The sequence below is a fragment of the Dipodomys spectabilis genome, unplaced genomic scaffold (assembly GCF_019054845.1).
Source record: "Dipodomys spectabilis isolate Male_0828 unplaced genomic scaffold, ASM1905484v1 ptg000145l, whole genome shotgun sequence".
In the NCBI taxonomy this organism is placed as follows: Eukaryota; Metazoa; Chordata; class Mammalia; order Rodentia; family Heteromyidae; genus Dipodomys; species Dipodomys spectabilis.
In genome coordinates this window covers 24,245,205-24,260,596 of record NW_024870822.1, presented here as the reverse complement: position 1 = coordinate 24,260,596, position 15,392 = coordinate 24,245,205, and the positions used below count along the sequence as shown (strand labels likewise).

Genomic DNA, 15,392 nt, shown 5'->3' with positions numbered 1-15,392 from the left:
TGAATAACAGGTGTAAGTCTAACATACACAGATGTCTTAAAAATATAGATGTTCACGTAACTCAGTGGTAGAGCACTTATTTAGTATTACAAGGTTCTTGGTTTGATTCCCAGCACTGCAAAATAAATGGGGGTGGGAAAAAGCCCTCAAAAACCACAGAGTGGGATACCGGTAGCTCATGACTGTAAGTAGGCTGAGATCTGAGAATCATAAAGCCAGCCTGAACAGGAAAGCCCATGAGTCTCTTATCTCCAATCAAACACCCAAAAGCCAGACATGCAGCTGTGGTTCAAGTGATAGAGCACTACTCTTAGGCAAAAAAGCTAAGGTACCCAGTATTTGAGTTCAAGCTCTAGTACTGGGAAAGAAAGAAAGACAGACAGAGAGAAAGAAAGAACATGAAAGAAAGAAAGAAAGAAGAAGAAAGACAGAAACTAAGAGAGAAAGCAAACAAGCAAGCAAGTCGGGCACCAGTGCTTCACGCCTATAATCCCAGCTACTCAGGAGGCTGAGATCTGAGGATCATGGTTCAAAGCCAGCCCAGTCAAGCAAAGTCCGTGAGACTCTTATCTCCAATAAACCACCAGAAAATCAGAAGTGGCACTGACTTGAGCTGAAGAGCTGAGGGACAGTGCCCAGGCCCAGAGTTCAAGCCCCACAACTAACAAAAAAAAAAAAAAAGTAAGGAAAGAAGAGAGAGAGAAAGAGAGAAAAGGAGAAAGAGAGAAAGAGAAAGAAAGAAAGAGAAAAGAAAAAAGTGAGGGAGAGAGAGAGAGAGAAAAGAAAAGTAAGGGAGAGAGAGAGAGAGAGAGAGAGAGAGGAGCTGGGGGCTGGCCGCTCATGCCTTTAATACTAGCTACTCAGGAAGATTGAGGTTTGAAGTCAGCCCAGGAAGAAAAGTCCCTGTGATTAACCATTCAAAATTAACCACTCAAAAACCAGAAGTGGAGCTGTGGCTCAAAGTGGTAGACTGCTAGCCTTGAGTGAAAAAAGCTCAGGGACAGCACCCAGGTCCTGAGTTCAAGCGCCACAAGGGGCGGGGAGGGAAGGAAAGGAGGGAGGGAAGGAAAGAGAGGGAGAGGGAGAAAGAGGGAGCGAGGATAGAGAGAAAAAGAAGGAAGACAGGAAGGAGAGAAAGAAGAGTGAGAAAGGAAAGAAAGGAGAGAAAAAAGAAGGCAGGAAGGAAAAAAGAAAGGGAGGAAGGGAAGGAAGGGAGGGAAGGAAAGAAAAGATAGATCTCGGGCTGGGAAGGTGGCTCAGTGGTAGAGCGCTTGCCTTGCATGCATGAGGCCCTGGGTTTGATTCCTCAGCACCACATAAGCAAAAAGAAAAAAGCTGGAAGTGGCGCTGTGGCTCAAGTGGTAGAACGCTAGCCTTGAGCTGAAGAGCTGAGGGACAGCGCCCAGGCTCAGAGTTCAGGCCCTACAACCGGACCCCCCCCCCAAAAAAAAAGATAGATCTCCACTGTTAGCATGATGTCATATGTATTATATCACATATATTATACAATACATAGAAGTCACTAAACACAATACACAGAAGTATTTAAATTATATTAAGGTATTTTTCAAGTAGACATAATTCTATTTAGACACAGCAGCCGTAAGTCAGAATCCTGTTATTCCTCTGCACATAGCGTTTCACTGGCTTCTTTTCTCTAAGGAGAGTCCTTACTGATTTCCTATTCCCTGAGTAACCTGGGTCTCTGCTACTGCTCTAAGTCCTGCTCCCCTCCCCCCCCCCCCCCCCCCAGCCCTCATCATCCTGGGCTTCCTTCTGATACCTCTGGCATTTTACTTGCTGTTGTCTTTACCTGGAACTCTCTTCCCCCTGGCTTGGTCCTCTTCCCTTGACACTTTGCTATGAAGCCTTTCCATAGCCTCCTCTCATCCTTTACCTTGCCTGGGGACTTTCCAGTCCACTCTTCAGACTAGTTCTCCCATCCTTGTTACTGCCTGCCAGTGCTGTGTTCTTATTTACAGGTTAGCTACCTTTCTTCTCCCTGTGGAATTAAAAGCTCCACAAAAGCTAAGATTGCTTGTCTTTTTCATTGAAGGATTCCTGGCACCTAGAATGGTATCCGGTAGAAGCTTAATAAACATTGGGTGAATGAATAAAATTTCATTTTAATATGTGCACTGAAACAGATGTGAAGGTGGGTGTCATTGGCTCATTCCTGTAATCCTAGCTACTCAGGAGCCTGAGATCTGAGGATCATGGTTCAAAACCAGTCTGAGAAAGAAAGTGTGTGAGACTTTCATTTCCAATTAAACACCCAAAATCCAAAAGTGGAGCTGTGGCTCAAGTGGTAGAACACCAGCCTTGAACAAAAAAAGCATAGGGATGAGGAAGGGAAATAACAAAATGCTGAAATAAGGATACAGGATGACCTATTGTAACAATGAGATGTACAAAACAGTATGTTAAAAATGAACTTTACAATTTTGTGGGTGAGGAGAGGGAGGAGTTGGGGAAGTAGGGAGGAAAGGGATGGCAGGGGAAAAATACAGGAGGGAGTAACAATGCTCCATAGAAAATGTACTCATTACCTTACTGATGTAACTGTAACCCCTCATTACAGTATCTTTACAATAATATATATATAAAGAACAAAATAAAAGCATAGGGACAGTGTCCAGGCCCCTGAGTTCAAGCCCCAGGTTTGGTACCAAAAACATTTTTTTTAGTATTTAAAGAGATTAATGTAATGGTTCTATTTCTGCTTCTAAGTCACTCAAGACACTTTCTTGGAACTCTGCTATGGCTTGGATGTGGTGGATGTCTACACATGTTTCTGTGTTGAATTTAATCCCCATCATGAGATATGAAGAAGGTGAGAAATTAAATGAGTGCTTTGAGAGGGAGCCTTTAGAAGGTGATTAGGATTAGATGACGTCACCAGGGTTGTGCTCCTGTGCTTGAATACTGAAGGCTATGGAAGAGAAAGGAATGTCAGCTACTCAGGAGGCCAAGATGGGAAGGATCTCCTAAGTCCAGGAGCTCAAGTTGAGTCTGGGAAAACTAGTGGAACCTTACTTCAAATAAAATAAGACAGAGAAAAGGAATAAAGAGCAGAAACACAGGTGTGTGCCATATCCTCTCACTGTGTCATGATTTGTGCCATCTCTAGACTCTTCCAGCAAAGAAAGCTATCACCAGATGAAGCCCATTAACTGAATCACCAGAACCATGAACCACCATAAACCTCCTTAAAAAAATGCTACGCAACTCCCCTTATTTCATTATAGTAACAAGAACATCAGACACTGAACCAAGAACTCTTGTAAGCTTGTGTCCATTATATATACAAGTTCAGAAAACACCACATAAACCACAAACAAAACACACACACACACACACCCCACCACCACCATCACCATGTGCCTTCTGGGTAAAAATCCCTTCTAATTTATATAATCATAGCAGAAAGAAGCAATGTTACTGGTAATCCCTACACAGTAAAATCTTAAACATTTCTGTCAGATGGGGTAGACTTGATGTGGTCCCATGTGGGCTGTTACATTCATCTCATGTTAGGGGGAGCTCTTGAGAGAAGACATATTGCTTCTCTGACACGGATCCACCAAACTGAGCATGACAGGCATCTCCAGAACACATTCACATACAACAGTGACGTAGCCCTCTGTCCTCTGCCCACCATAGGCTGTCAGGGTCATGAAGCTCTTGAAGGTAACTCCTGTTCCTTATTCTGGGCTTTTGCTCCCTGCAGTACTGGTAACAGTCTCCCTGGATGGGTCTGCTGTCCTTTACTACTTTTTCCTTTGTCCTTTTTTTTTTAAACTAGCCAGGCAGACTGCTTGATGAATCTGCAAAGCTTCATCCTAACAGGAAAGCAAGGTGAGTGCAATTTAATTCAGAGAGATTGGAAGGAAGGTTTGCCTGCTCAGACAGTTTCTTTAACTCACCCTAGAAAGTAGGGCAGTCACAGCCAGCTCTCACAGCCATTTTGGTAAGATAAGAAATCTGGAACTCTTAGAATTTTTTATTTTATTTTATTTTTCTGCTGGTCCTGGGGCTCGAACTCAGGGCTTGGGTGCTGTACCTGAGCCTCTTTGTGCTCAAGGCTAGCACTCTACCACTTGAGCCACAGAGCTACTTAACAGCTTTTTTTGAGTAGTTTATTAGAATTAAGAGTCTCACTGGGACTTTTCTGCCTAGGCTGGCTTCAAACCACAATCCTCAGATCTCAGCCTCCTGAGTAGCTAGGATTACAGGTATGAGCTACCAGTGCCAGGTCTTAAAATTTTAAATGAGATGAACCAACTCTCTTCCTCCTCCTCCTTCCTCTTCCACTTCCTCCTTCTCCTTCCTCCTCTTCTCCTTCCTCCTTCTCCTGTTCTTCACTATCTTTATCTTCCTTTAGTTAACAAAATCAGCTGGACTAAAAGTCAAAATTAGCCAGGCACTGATGGCTTATGCCTATAATCCTAGCTATTCAGAAGGCTGAGATCTGAGGGTTGCAGTTTGAAGCGAGACCTGGCAGGAAAGTTTGGGAGACTGTTATCTCCAATTACCCAATAAAAAAGCTCAAGGTGGAGCTGTGACTCAAGTGGCAGAGAACTAGCTTTGAGCACAAAAGCCCCATAACAGTGCCCAGACCATGAATTCAAGCCCTAGGACTAACCCAAGAAAAAAAAAATTGAAACTATCCTGCAAACAGCCCCTTGGGTACAGTTATACCTGATTCTCACTAAGCTTTGGTGAAGAAACAGATTGGAACTGTGGCACTGCTGGTGACAATTCTTCGGATCTAAGCTGGGCATGGCTCTGCTTATTCAGAAACATTGACTTATTACTCCCACATAATCTCACTTTTTTGGCCTCATGATTCTATTAACACTTCAGAAAAGACATCTATTTCTCCTGGAGGGGACTAGTTACCGAACTTTACATTACTTGAGACCAGAGTACAGGTTTTTGAATTGTATCAATAACATCTTGAGCAAGAGAACTCAGTTCTCTGAGCTTCTGTCTGTTCATCTGTTATATACACATAATCAGCCCTACCTGGTAAGGTCACCATTAGAATTAAATAAGCTAATGCAGAGACAGAGCTCCATGCTGTGGCTTCTAATAGATAAGTACTCAATAAATGACCAATATTTCTATAAATTGAGACCCCCCCCAGCTTTCCCAATCTAGAACTTTTGGGTAGTATCTTCCACAATTGCCCGGAATAGTCTCTCACAACAAAGTTCAAAACTCACCCCTAAAAAACCACACCAATAGAGCGCTAGCCTTGAGCTGAAGAGCTGAGGGACAGTGCCCAGGCCCAGAGTTCAGGCTCCATGACCGGACCCCAAAAACAAAAACAAAAAACACCAAACCAAAACTAAAACAGACCAGTAGAAATTTTGTTGTGAAACCACTTGCTGGATTTATCTAATATACAGAATTGAATTTTTCTCTGAAATTCTCTCTCTCACGCTCTCTCTCTCTCTCATGTTCTCTCTCTCTCTCGCACACACACACACACACACACACACACACACACACACACACACACACACACACACACACACACACCCCAATATAGCATGTAACTGATGCTACGAGGAGCCTTGGCCTGAATCAGGGATCTCACAAGGCACCTGATTAGCCTCCAGTTTTGTCTCCTGCACAAAACTATGTACAGAAAGTTATTTATTTCCACCAAGAGTCAAGCCAAAGAGAGATGGCTGACAGGAATGGTGATGATAAAATATGGATAAGACTTGGGGTCGCCTCATAGCCCCGGGTCCTGCCCAAGCCTGGGAACAGTGATCTGAAGGTTCTCAGAGCCTCACAGGGCAGCATCCTTCTTCTCTCTAACCCTGCCTCTTCCCTTCTGTCCTTCAGGTCAATAAATACTGACTTCAGTGCCCACCACAAGTCAGGCACACTCAAGCTAGCCCCAGGCAGCTTCTGGTCTAGTAGGCACCGTGGGCATGGCATGACAGCTACCAGATGAGAAAGGACATTCAGATTGTGAGCCAGAAGGAAGTGATCTTTAGTGTCTATAGGGCTTAAAGCAGATCTATCACACGAATGGCCTGACTACTCACCACACTGGTTCTCCGCATGGCCCTGGCCCCCTCCACAGGACTCTGCCCGCTGTTCAGATGTTCTGGGAGACTTTTTAGCCACATCGAGGTCCATGCCTGAGAGCTGGAGGTGCAACTGGTCCCTGTGAGCAGCCTTCCTGAGCGTGCGGATGGCCTTCCGCAGCCGCTTCTCTGTCCGCTTCACCAGGCAGCTCAGATCACAAGAAGCTACCGAGACAAGAGGGACAGGAGCAAGGGACAGCAGTCAAGCCGCAGCGTGCTAGGTGTCCAGACCAGCCACGGGACCCACCCTGGGTTACGGGAAGGGGAGAGATCTGGAGGTAGACACCTAGCAGGCTGGGCAGCATTTGATTTAAACACAAATTTGTGAACCCAAATGGGAGTTTTGGGTTTTGATGAAGAAGAGAAAACCATTAGGTTGTGAAAATCAATTCAATGTAGGTGTGTGTGTGTGTGTGTGTATGTGTGTGTGATAATAAAACAGGAGATACTTCAATGTTTAACAACTGCCACCCGCCCTTCCATCCCCAGGAATGATGAAAAATGAAAGGCAAAGACAAAACGAGAAACCTGTGAGAGAAGCCTGGCCACTTAGACGCCTTTCAGACCAACCTGTCACCTCCTTTGGGTAAGTTTCACGTTCAAACTCAACAGTGATAAACATGTCCTTAGGGGCACTCAGTCGGCCAGGGGTTCCCGGGACTTGCTTGCTGGAGATGCATGTAAGGTTTGCGTAGCGGAAACTCTCTTTTACTGAGCTGTGCTTCTCTGTATGGAGAAACAAAGTTATCGGAAGCCAAGTCCTGGCAAAGCACTCAGTTGAACATTCGCTAGAGCTCAGTAAACATTTCATTAAAATAATTCTCCAGGGATGACATGATGAACTCCACATGCCGAGCTGCTGCAAGTCCCCATCCCTCCCCCCACCCTGCAGCTTGAAGCCTGATGATATGTTCCTTTTGAAGAGCCAGTTTGCCTCCTATATAACTTTATAAGCTGATGCTTGAAAACTCTTTTCATGGATAAAGGCTGGGTGTGTTTCTGACTGACCAGCATAGAGGTGGAAGACATATTCCCTGCCAGTGGTGTTCCTGAGGAGCATGTGTGGTGGAAGACATATTCCCTGCCAGTGGTGTTCCTGAGGAGCATGTGTGTTCTCGCAGTTGATTTTCCTAAAGCTGGGCTGTAATGACCCAAAGCAGGGGCTGAGGCTTCAAACAGTGTATGAAGGCAGCAGCAGAAAGGAAACTCACTTCTGCTTTTAGGCAAATGGTTCTTGGTGCAATTCCAACACAAAGGGCGAGCTGGAAAACACATCAACAGTGATGTGTCTCTTTTCAAATAAGCAGGAATGATAAATAACATGAAGAGTCAACAGAGTCAGGCGCTGGTGGCTCACATCTGTAATTCTAGCTACTTAAGAGGCTGAAATTGAGGATCGAGTTCAAAGTTAGCCTGGGCAGAAAAGTACATGAGACTCTTATCTCCAAGTAACTAGCACAAAGCTGGATGTGGAGCTGTGGCTCCACTTTTTGCATTGAGGGAGAAAAAAAAAAAAATAACTAAGCAAAAACTCAAGGCCCTGAATTCAAGACCCAGCATCAATGCCAAAAAATAAAAAGAATCAACAGAACAAGACAGTACTATGAATCCATCTATGATGATAGCAGAATGTTTAGTAAGATGCAAGACAGGGCTTTGCACAGTTCTGGCCTGACTTTGGCTTTCTCTTCTTCCTCATGACTTCCGGTGAATCTGATGACTAAGGATTGTCAACAAACCAGACCAAACTGAACCAAAAAGCAGGTCCCCATATCCACAAAATCAGTTTGTCTCTATTTTAAAATCCTACCTTACTGAATTGAAGAGTTATTTATATCACATTCTTCCTTACTATTACAAGTATGTTCTGAGCAACCAATAATCAGAGGCCAAAGGAAAGAAGCAAATGTGTTTCCTTTCTATATTTTCTCTCACAGATCTATTTCTGCCTTTTCAAACAGCTGACTTCAAATCTTAAAACTGATATTCATTTTTAATTTTTTTAAATTTTTTTCCACCTATTTTCAAAACATTTTCTTTCTGGGTGGTGCAGGGGTTCAAACTGAGGGCCTATGCTTGCTTGATAGGCAGGGACTTTACTGAGTCACATCTTTTATCCTCTGTGTGTGTGTGTGTGTTTGTGTGCGTATGAGTGTGATACTTGGACTTGAACAGAGCCTCTAGCTCTTAGCATTTTTTGCTCAAGGCTATAACTCTACCACTTAAGCTATAGCTCTACTTCTAGATTTTTGCTAGTTAACTGGAGATATGACTCTCTTAGATTTTTCTGTCAAAACGTTGTCTTCAAACTTTGATCCTCATATCTCAGCCTCCTGAGTAGTTAGGATTACAGGTGTGACCCACAAGTGCTAAGCAGCCTCTCATCCTTTTTACACTGATTACCTTTTTTTTCTTTTTAAAATAAAGCTTTTAGGATAGTGGGGTTAAAGCAGGGAGAAATAGAAGAAGAGAGAAACATTTTACTCCCCACAGAGAGGAGGTCTTGCCTCCTGCCCAGGCACATGCCTGTTCCACAAACCTCCTACTTTTTGCTTCCTATTGTAGTCAACATGACAAATGTTTGCCACCATGCCCAGAGTCCCTACTGAGATGAAGGCTCTCTGGCTTTTCTTCCCTGGCCTGTGCTGGAACCCCAGTTCTTCCCAATCTCAATCTCCCAAGTAGCTAAGATGACAGGCATGAGCCACTGCCACTGATATTTTGAAGTAACTTATAGAAGAGTTGCTAAGATACTGATAATAGATACTCTGATATAATGATAATAGTTACTCTGTTTCCTCTAAGGTTCACATGTTACATTAACAGCAAATTTATCAAAACTAAAAAGTTAGAATTTGGTACAATCCTGTTAAGTAATCTTCTGATCAAATCTTGCTTTTTTTTTTTTGGTTGGTTGGTTGGATTTTGGTGCTGGTGATCAAACTAAGAGCCTTGCACATGGTAGGCAAGCACTCTTCTGACTGAACTATATCCCCGGCCCCCAAATACATTTTAAAATAGCACTTTCCTCCAAATTTAAAAGTTTAAGCTGAGCTCCAGTGGCTCACGCCTGTAATCCTAGCTATGCAGCAGGATGAGAACTGAGGATCAGGGTTCAAAGCCAGCCCCAGCAGGAAAGTCCATGGCGCTGTGGCTCAAGTGGGAGAATATTTTCCTTGAGCTGAAGAGTTCAGGAACAGCACCCAGGCCCAGAGTTCAAGCCCCATGACTGATAAAAAAAAAGTATAAAAGTGGAAAATGCAGAAAAAAAGTAAAATTCACCTATCAACTATATCCTCTACTAATGAGATCCTTTTCTACTTCATGTTTCCATACACAATTTGCATTGTATTAGTAATATTTTTACTATCACTTTTTCCTTCTTAGTAATATAACAAGAACATTTCCCTATGTCATTAAATATTCTTTGAATAAATATAGTCAATAGCTGGATAAAATTCCATCAAATGGAGGTACCAAGAATGAGCTTAATAGTCACAAATGACTAGAGTCCTAGCTATCCAGGAGGCTGAGATCTGAGGATCACTGTTTGAAGCCAACCCAGGTAGAAAAGTCTGTGAGATTCTTCAATTAACTACCAAAAAGCCATCAGTGGAGGTATGGCTCAAGTGGTAGAGTGCCAGACTTGAGGAACAGTGCCCAGGCCTTGAGGTCAGGCCCCACTGGCATGCAAAAAACAGTGACTGCAGAGCCTTATGCTTATTTGTATGGTTTGAGAGCAGATTAAGGAAAGAAACCTGATACATGAAACCTTGATTTTGTTTTAATCTCTAAAATTATCATCTGAAACATATTGGAAATGTGAGCTAAGGAAGAAAGAAGAGGACTAGGTTCTGCCTGTTTCAATAAGGTCAGTTACACTTGGAAGGTTTTCATTTTGCTGAAGCCAATGAAGTCACAGCTTCCAAAATACTAGACCAGCAGGAATGCTGGACATTACATCTTTGTTCATCAAAGTTATCATTTCTGAGCCAACTCCCCCCCTTTTTTTTCATTTCTTTGGCTTGGATTTCAAACTGCTAAGACCTAGAAAATTCAACCCAACATGACCATAAGTTGCTAATTTTTTCTAAGCCCTTACTGACTCCTGTGAACTCACATGTTTCTCAAGAGCTTCACCAACTACATCATGAAGGAAGCCCCCCTCCAAGTGACCCCGAATTGTACAAATGTGCAAAGCCAGCTCTGCTTTCTCTAATGAACAAAGTCCTAGGAATACTAAATGGTTGCATCTCATCCTAAGTGCATATGAGTCTGCCATCAGTGTGCATGTCACAAGCCCCTTTCCCACATGGCAAGGATGCTTCCTACTTAACCAGCCATCTGGTTCCATACCTGGTAGTACTGGTCGCAGACCCTCAGGAAACAGCTCAGCCTTTTTCAAACTACACTTGCCTTCATTTAGTTTAAATGTTACACTTGTCCTGATGGTGGCAACATCTTCAGAAAGAAATAAGTAAGAAAAGTTATCTTCAGAGGCAAAGGAATGGAAACACTAGGAGAGTACTGGTGAGCTAGCCATTGATTGGATCCCTCCATACATCTCTTACCTGAGACCAAGAAATGTTTGGATCATGAAGTGCCCATTACCCTAAGCACTGGGGACACCTAGAGTCTCCTCAGAGTTATTCTTATCCACTCATGGGACAGATAAATCGAATGCTCAAATATAATAAAAAGAGGATCCCAAAGCAGTGAGATCAAAGATGAGGTCATTCTTGTGTCTTCCTGAGAAGGAAGGCTAAGTGTCCTTTAGCTCAAGTGTGGGTAAAACTTGAAGGAAATGGAAAGACAGGGAAGGTTTGTATACCTGGGGTTGGGGGGAGGACAGGCTGAGAAAGCTACCTCTATAGACGTGGTTAGGATTTTCAGGGTCCCACTTTGAAGGGATGTTGTTTTCTTTCCAGAATCAGTGTTAATTCTATTTTAGGTTCTGGAGCTCATGACCTAGATTGGAATTCCAGCTCTTTGTGTTGTGGTAAGAACTTAAGCAATTTCCTTAATTTCCCACCTCAGTTTTCTTATCTGAACTGGAAAATAATTGGTATAATGCAGTGAAAGAGAGAAGAGAGAGAGGAGAGAAAGAGAAAGAGAGAGAGAGAGCTTAGCCTACTGCCTAGTACATAGACAGAACTGGGTAACTTTGAACTATGTGCTCATCTACTCTTGGGGAATCCCAAATCACCAAGGAATCATCACTGAGATTTGATTTTATACACCAGGATGTTTTCTCTGGCTTGATTCATTTTCATTCATAAAAATGGCAGTAGAGAAAAGAGCTCTGAATACAGACTGTCTGGATTCAAACCCTGGTTCATCTGTTTTTTACCTGAGTCATTCTGAGTAAGTTATTTCACCTCATCAAGACTCCATTTCTCTGTGTGATTAATGAGGATAATAATAAAATTGATTCAGTTGTCATGTGGATTAAATCCATACATGCAATATGATGGCTGGCATATTCTAATTGCTCAGCTACAGGCTTGCTTTGAGTCTCTGCTTGGCACATCTATGTGATATGTACATCAAGATGTGATGTGGGCCTTCTTCAGACATTTACTCTCATGACACAATAGCCAAGTGTGTGTGCATCTAAGAAAACAAGATCTTCTGAACATTTTGGATTTCTTTTGACAAACTAGAAAGGGTTTGGGCCCTTTCTTGAGACAGGACCCTTGCTCTTCCTGTTCTGCCTAGACCAGTTTGCATCAGTAGCATGTGCCCCAGGCACATATTTTTCTTTATTTCTTCCAGTCCTGGGGCCTGAATTCAGGGCCTGCATGCTGTCCCTGGGCTTCTTTAGTGTTCTACCACTTGTGCCACACAGCTCTATTTCTGGCTTTTTCTGAGTGGTTTATTGGAGAGAAGGTTCTCACAGACTTTCCTGCCTGGGCTGGCTTTGAGCCATGATCCTCAGATCTCAGCCTCCTGTGTAGCTAGGATTACAGGCATGACCCACCAATACTCCGAGGCACATTTCTGCTGGGCCTTTGAGGTGCTCTGAGAGTGTAGGAGTTTAGGAGACCTGAGTCTCCTGTTTCCAGAGCTCTGTGAGGCTCTATCCAACACGATGACCCACTGTGGCTGAACAGGGCCTTGGAGCACACAGTGGGCACTCAGAATACATCTGTTACACAGATGAGTCAGATTTCAGGCACCATGGTTACAGGCAAAAGCACCTCGTAACATGCTCACAGCATTGAGATTAGGAAGAAAGAAAACAAAGCCAGTGCCCGAGAGCCCCACTAATGAAGTCCACTGCACACAATAAGCTCCAGAGAGGTCATACAGATTTGGTAATTACCCCCAAAAGCTGAGTCATTTGTTTTTTGCTGTTTGTTCCTGGGAGGAGAGGAAGAGCCGCAGGTGACAGAATAGGCCTCTTGCAGTCCTGACAGACAGAATGTGGGTTTTCAAATGAGTAAGCAAGTTACAGGCTATTCTGGTAGTAGCTAAAATCACCCCCACCCCAACTTCACTAGAGAAGAGCCCATGACATGGCCTCTCAAAGCCTGGGTTCTGGTATCTGGCCAATCACCTGAAATCCCTTTGAGGGCATCTAATACCTCCAGGCAAGGCCTGGCCCTGGCATGAATCTCTGCCTAGGGACTGGGCCCCACTCACCTGAAGAGAGGTGAATGCCAGAGTGACATCTTAGGAAGCACCTGTCTCCTCCACCACTCTTACTGCAGTGCAGGGACACGTGGGGTGACACACTAGTGGGTAGGAGCCCCTTCACTTCTAGATAGAATAAAACATAGAAACTTATGGAAGAGAAATACATTTCCAACTGGGAGAAGGAGGGCAGGATCCTACATACCAAAAGCCTCAAGAAAAAGAGGCAGACACCTAGACAGAGCAGATGCCAGGCCTGATATCCCACCAAGGTTAAAAAGCTCCCTTCTGCTATGTATTCATGCAGAAAAGCAACCAGGAAAACAGAAGTGAATTTCAACCTATGCAGAAGCACAGAAAGAAATGCTAAAGAGCCTGCAAAGTATCTCCTGTTTTTAAACTCTTTAAAGAGCAGTTGCTGCCAGGGATGGAGGGGAGGAGAACTCAGTGGAGAAAGTGAGGAAGGTTCAGGCCCCGTGGGACATGGGAGCTCCCAGAGCCATGAACTCTCTGCCCCCCAGTGAGCCCCATAGCTGGGTCTGCCCCACGCAATAGGCTGGCGCCCCTTACCCACACAGTCTTTTTTATTCCAGTGGAGTTTATACCCAGGATGGCACTGGCATTCGTAGCTGCCCACCGTGTTCACACAGACCTGCTGGCAGCCCCCATTGTTGATGCTGCACTCGTTGGTATCTGTAGAGCAAAATGGTCCCCTGTCACAGCAGCATATCATGGGCTGACCCATCCTCCCTTGAGGAAGGACACACACACACACACACACACACACACACACACACACACACACACACACACACACACACGGTTGACCTTGACTTTCAGTGTGCACTTAGTGCTGGCTAGTTCCTCATCCCATTCCCCACTGATGTAAGCCCTGCTAGGGGGACCTCAAGTTCCATTCATTGCCCCCAGACACTCAGAAGGGACCAACCACACTGTACTTTCAGATGTTCAAACTCAGACAATGAATAGGCTTCTAATTTAAAACTCTAACATCTGTGGGCTCCACACCAAGGGAGACAGACAGCTAGAATAAAAACTTCAGATCTGACCATTTCCACGGGTGAGATACAAAGAAGGGAAATGGTGTACACTGTCCCCATCAACCTGAGACTAAGTTCAGGTTGGAAGGTGGTGCTACCTAAATCCAGATTCACATGATAATGGTCCCTTCTCATTGGGATTTCTTGGTAGAGTGTGTTTTTAGCCATGCTGGGGATGTGTGGAGAAGGGAGACAACTCAATCTATAACAAAGCACAACTATCCATTCTGCTTAAGCTCAGGACATGAGAAGAACAGGAAGTATTCCAACTGGTGGTGCTACATACTTCAAATCCTTACAATCACTTTGGAGGCCCTGGACAGTTAAACTGGAGCAGGGAACAGCATTCTCAGTGATTATGGGTCTGAATATTAAGTGGTCTGATGGACAGGAGAGTGGCATGCAAATCACTTGATATCAATTCTGATTTATGCCACAGCCTTCTCAATCATAAGGTTGTAAGATCGAAGGATTTATTGCTAAATGGACTGAGAGTGGAGGGAGAAACTTGATTCTTTTCACTTCTTGCTCCAAAATCTTTGGGGCTTGAACCAAGACTTTGTAACCATAGCCCATTCACAAGAGGGCCCTGAATTTGGAGGTGCCCTACCAACATTCTCTGAGGACTATACCATCTTCTGGGAAGGCCTGGCAGATAAGGTCTCAGCTCTGAGACACCCTTCAGTTCTTGGAATACAACTGCAAGTCAATAAAGTCAACTTATAAAACCACAGCAAATAGAGCCCAGCTCCTCCCTGCTCCATCCTTAATGTGTTCTAGGAGAACATTCAGCACGGGTTTCCCTTGAGCCAATGGACAGAAATGTATCTTTCACCCCACTGTAGGAAAATAAAACTCAGAGAGAACCCTGCTTCCTCCAGCCTCACCCTCAAGGGGCACCCACTCACCTCCACAGTGGGTGAAGCCATACACAGTATACCCTAAATTGCAAGCACAAGCAAATGTCCCCTGGTGGTTGATGCAGCTGTGGTCACAGGTCCTATCCAAAGAGCACTCATCCACATCTGTAATTGTCAAAAGAAGAAGCCAGTTCTGATGGGTGGATGGAGAGGTTTATAATAAACATCAGTTGCTGACTGGTATTTAAGCCTGGATTTTAATGCCCTCTGCGTTAAAAGAATCTGAGAACGTTGCTGTCTTTAGTAATTTTCTATAGCAGACATTGAAATTAGATGGCTAAGCTCTCAACTGCTCCACAGTCATCTCTTAGTTTTGTTCCCACCATGGTATAAGCCCACATGCCTGTCATCCTCCTTCAGTTGGACGCACAGTTGGCTATATGTAAATTACATATACATCATCTGTCTGATCCTGTTTTCTTCCCTGATCTGGCCCTCATGTCTTTCCTGCAGATTAGAATTTCAGTGTGTCACTGCCTCAACTCTTCAGAGGATTTTAACAGTTACAACTCGTGGCTCCAAATGGATAGGCCAGAACCAGTGCAACACTCAGTGGAAGCCAACAAGATCATTGCTAAACCACTTTTCCAACACTGAATGTGCTACAAGAAGCTACATTAATAAAAACACAAATATTTGGATGGATCAGGAAGAATGAAAAAGCAAAA

At 43.9% G+C, this 15,392-nt stretch overlaps 1 protein-coding gene across 1 annotated transcript in view; it reads right to left on the bottom strand.

The window, feature by feature from the left end:
- Window positions 1-15,392, bottom strand: part of Scube2 (signal peptide, CUB domain and EGF like domain containing 2) — a 75,822-nt gene that overhangs the window by 22,850 nt on the left and 37,580 nt on the right. The window contains exons 10-16 of the mRNA XM_042691758.1: window positions 14,713-14,829; window positions 13,314-13,436; window positions 12,753-12,869; window positions 12,433-12,519; window positions 10,464-10,568; window positions 6,678-6,833; window positions 6,066-6,272 (exon numbers count right to left, since the gene is read on the bottom strand). Of these exons, the coding sequence (XP_042547692.1) occupies window positions 6,066-6,272; window positions 6,678-6,833; window positions 10,464-10,568; window positions 12,433-12,519; window positions 12,753-12,869; window positions 13,314-13,436; window positions 14,713-14,829 (912 nt within the window). The remainder of the gene's footprint in view (window positions 1-6,065; window positions 6,273-6,677; window positions 6,834-10,463; window positions 10,569-12,432; window positions 12,520-12,752; window positions 12,870-13,313; window positions 13,437-14,712; window positions 14,830-15,392) is intronic.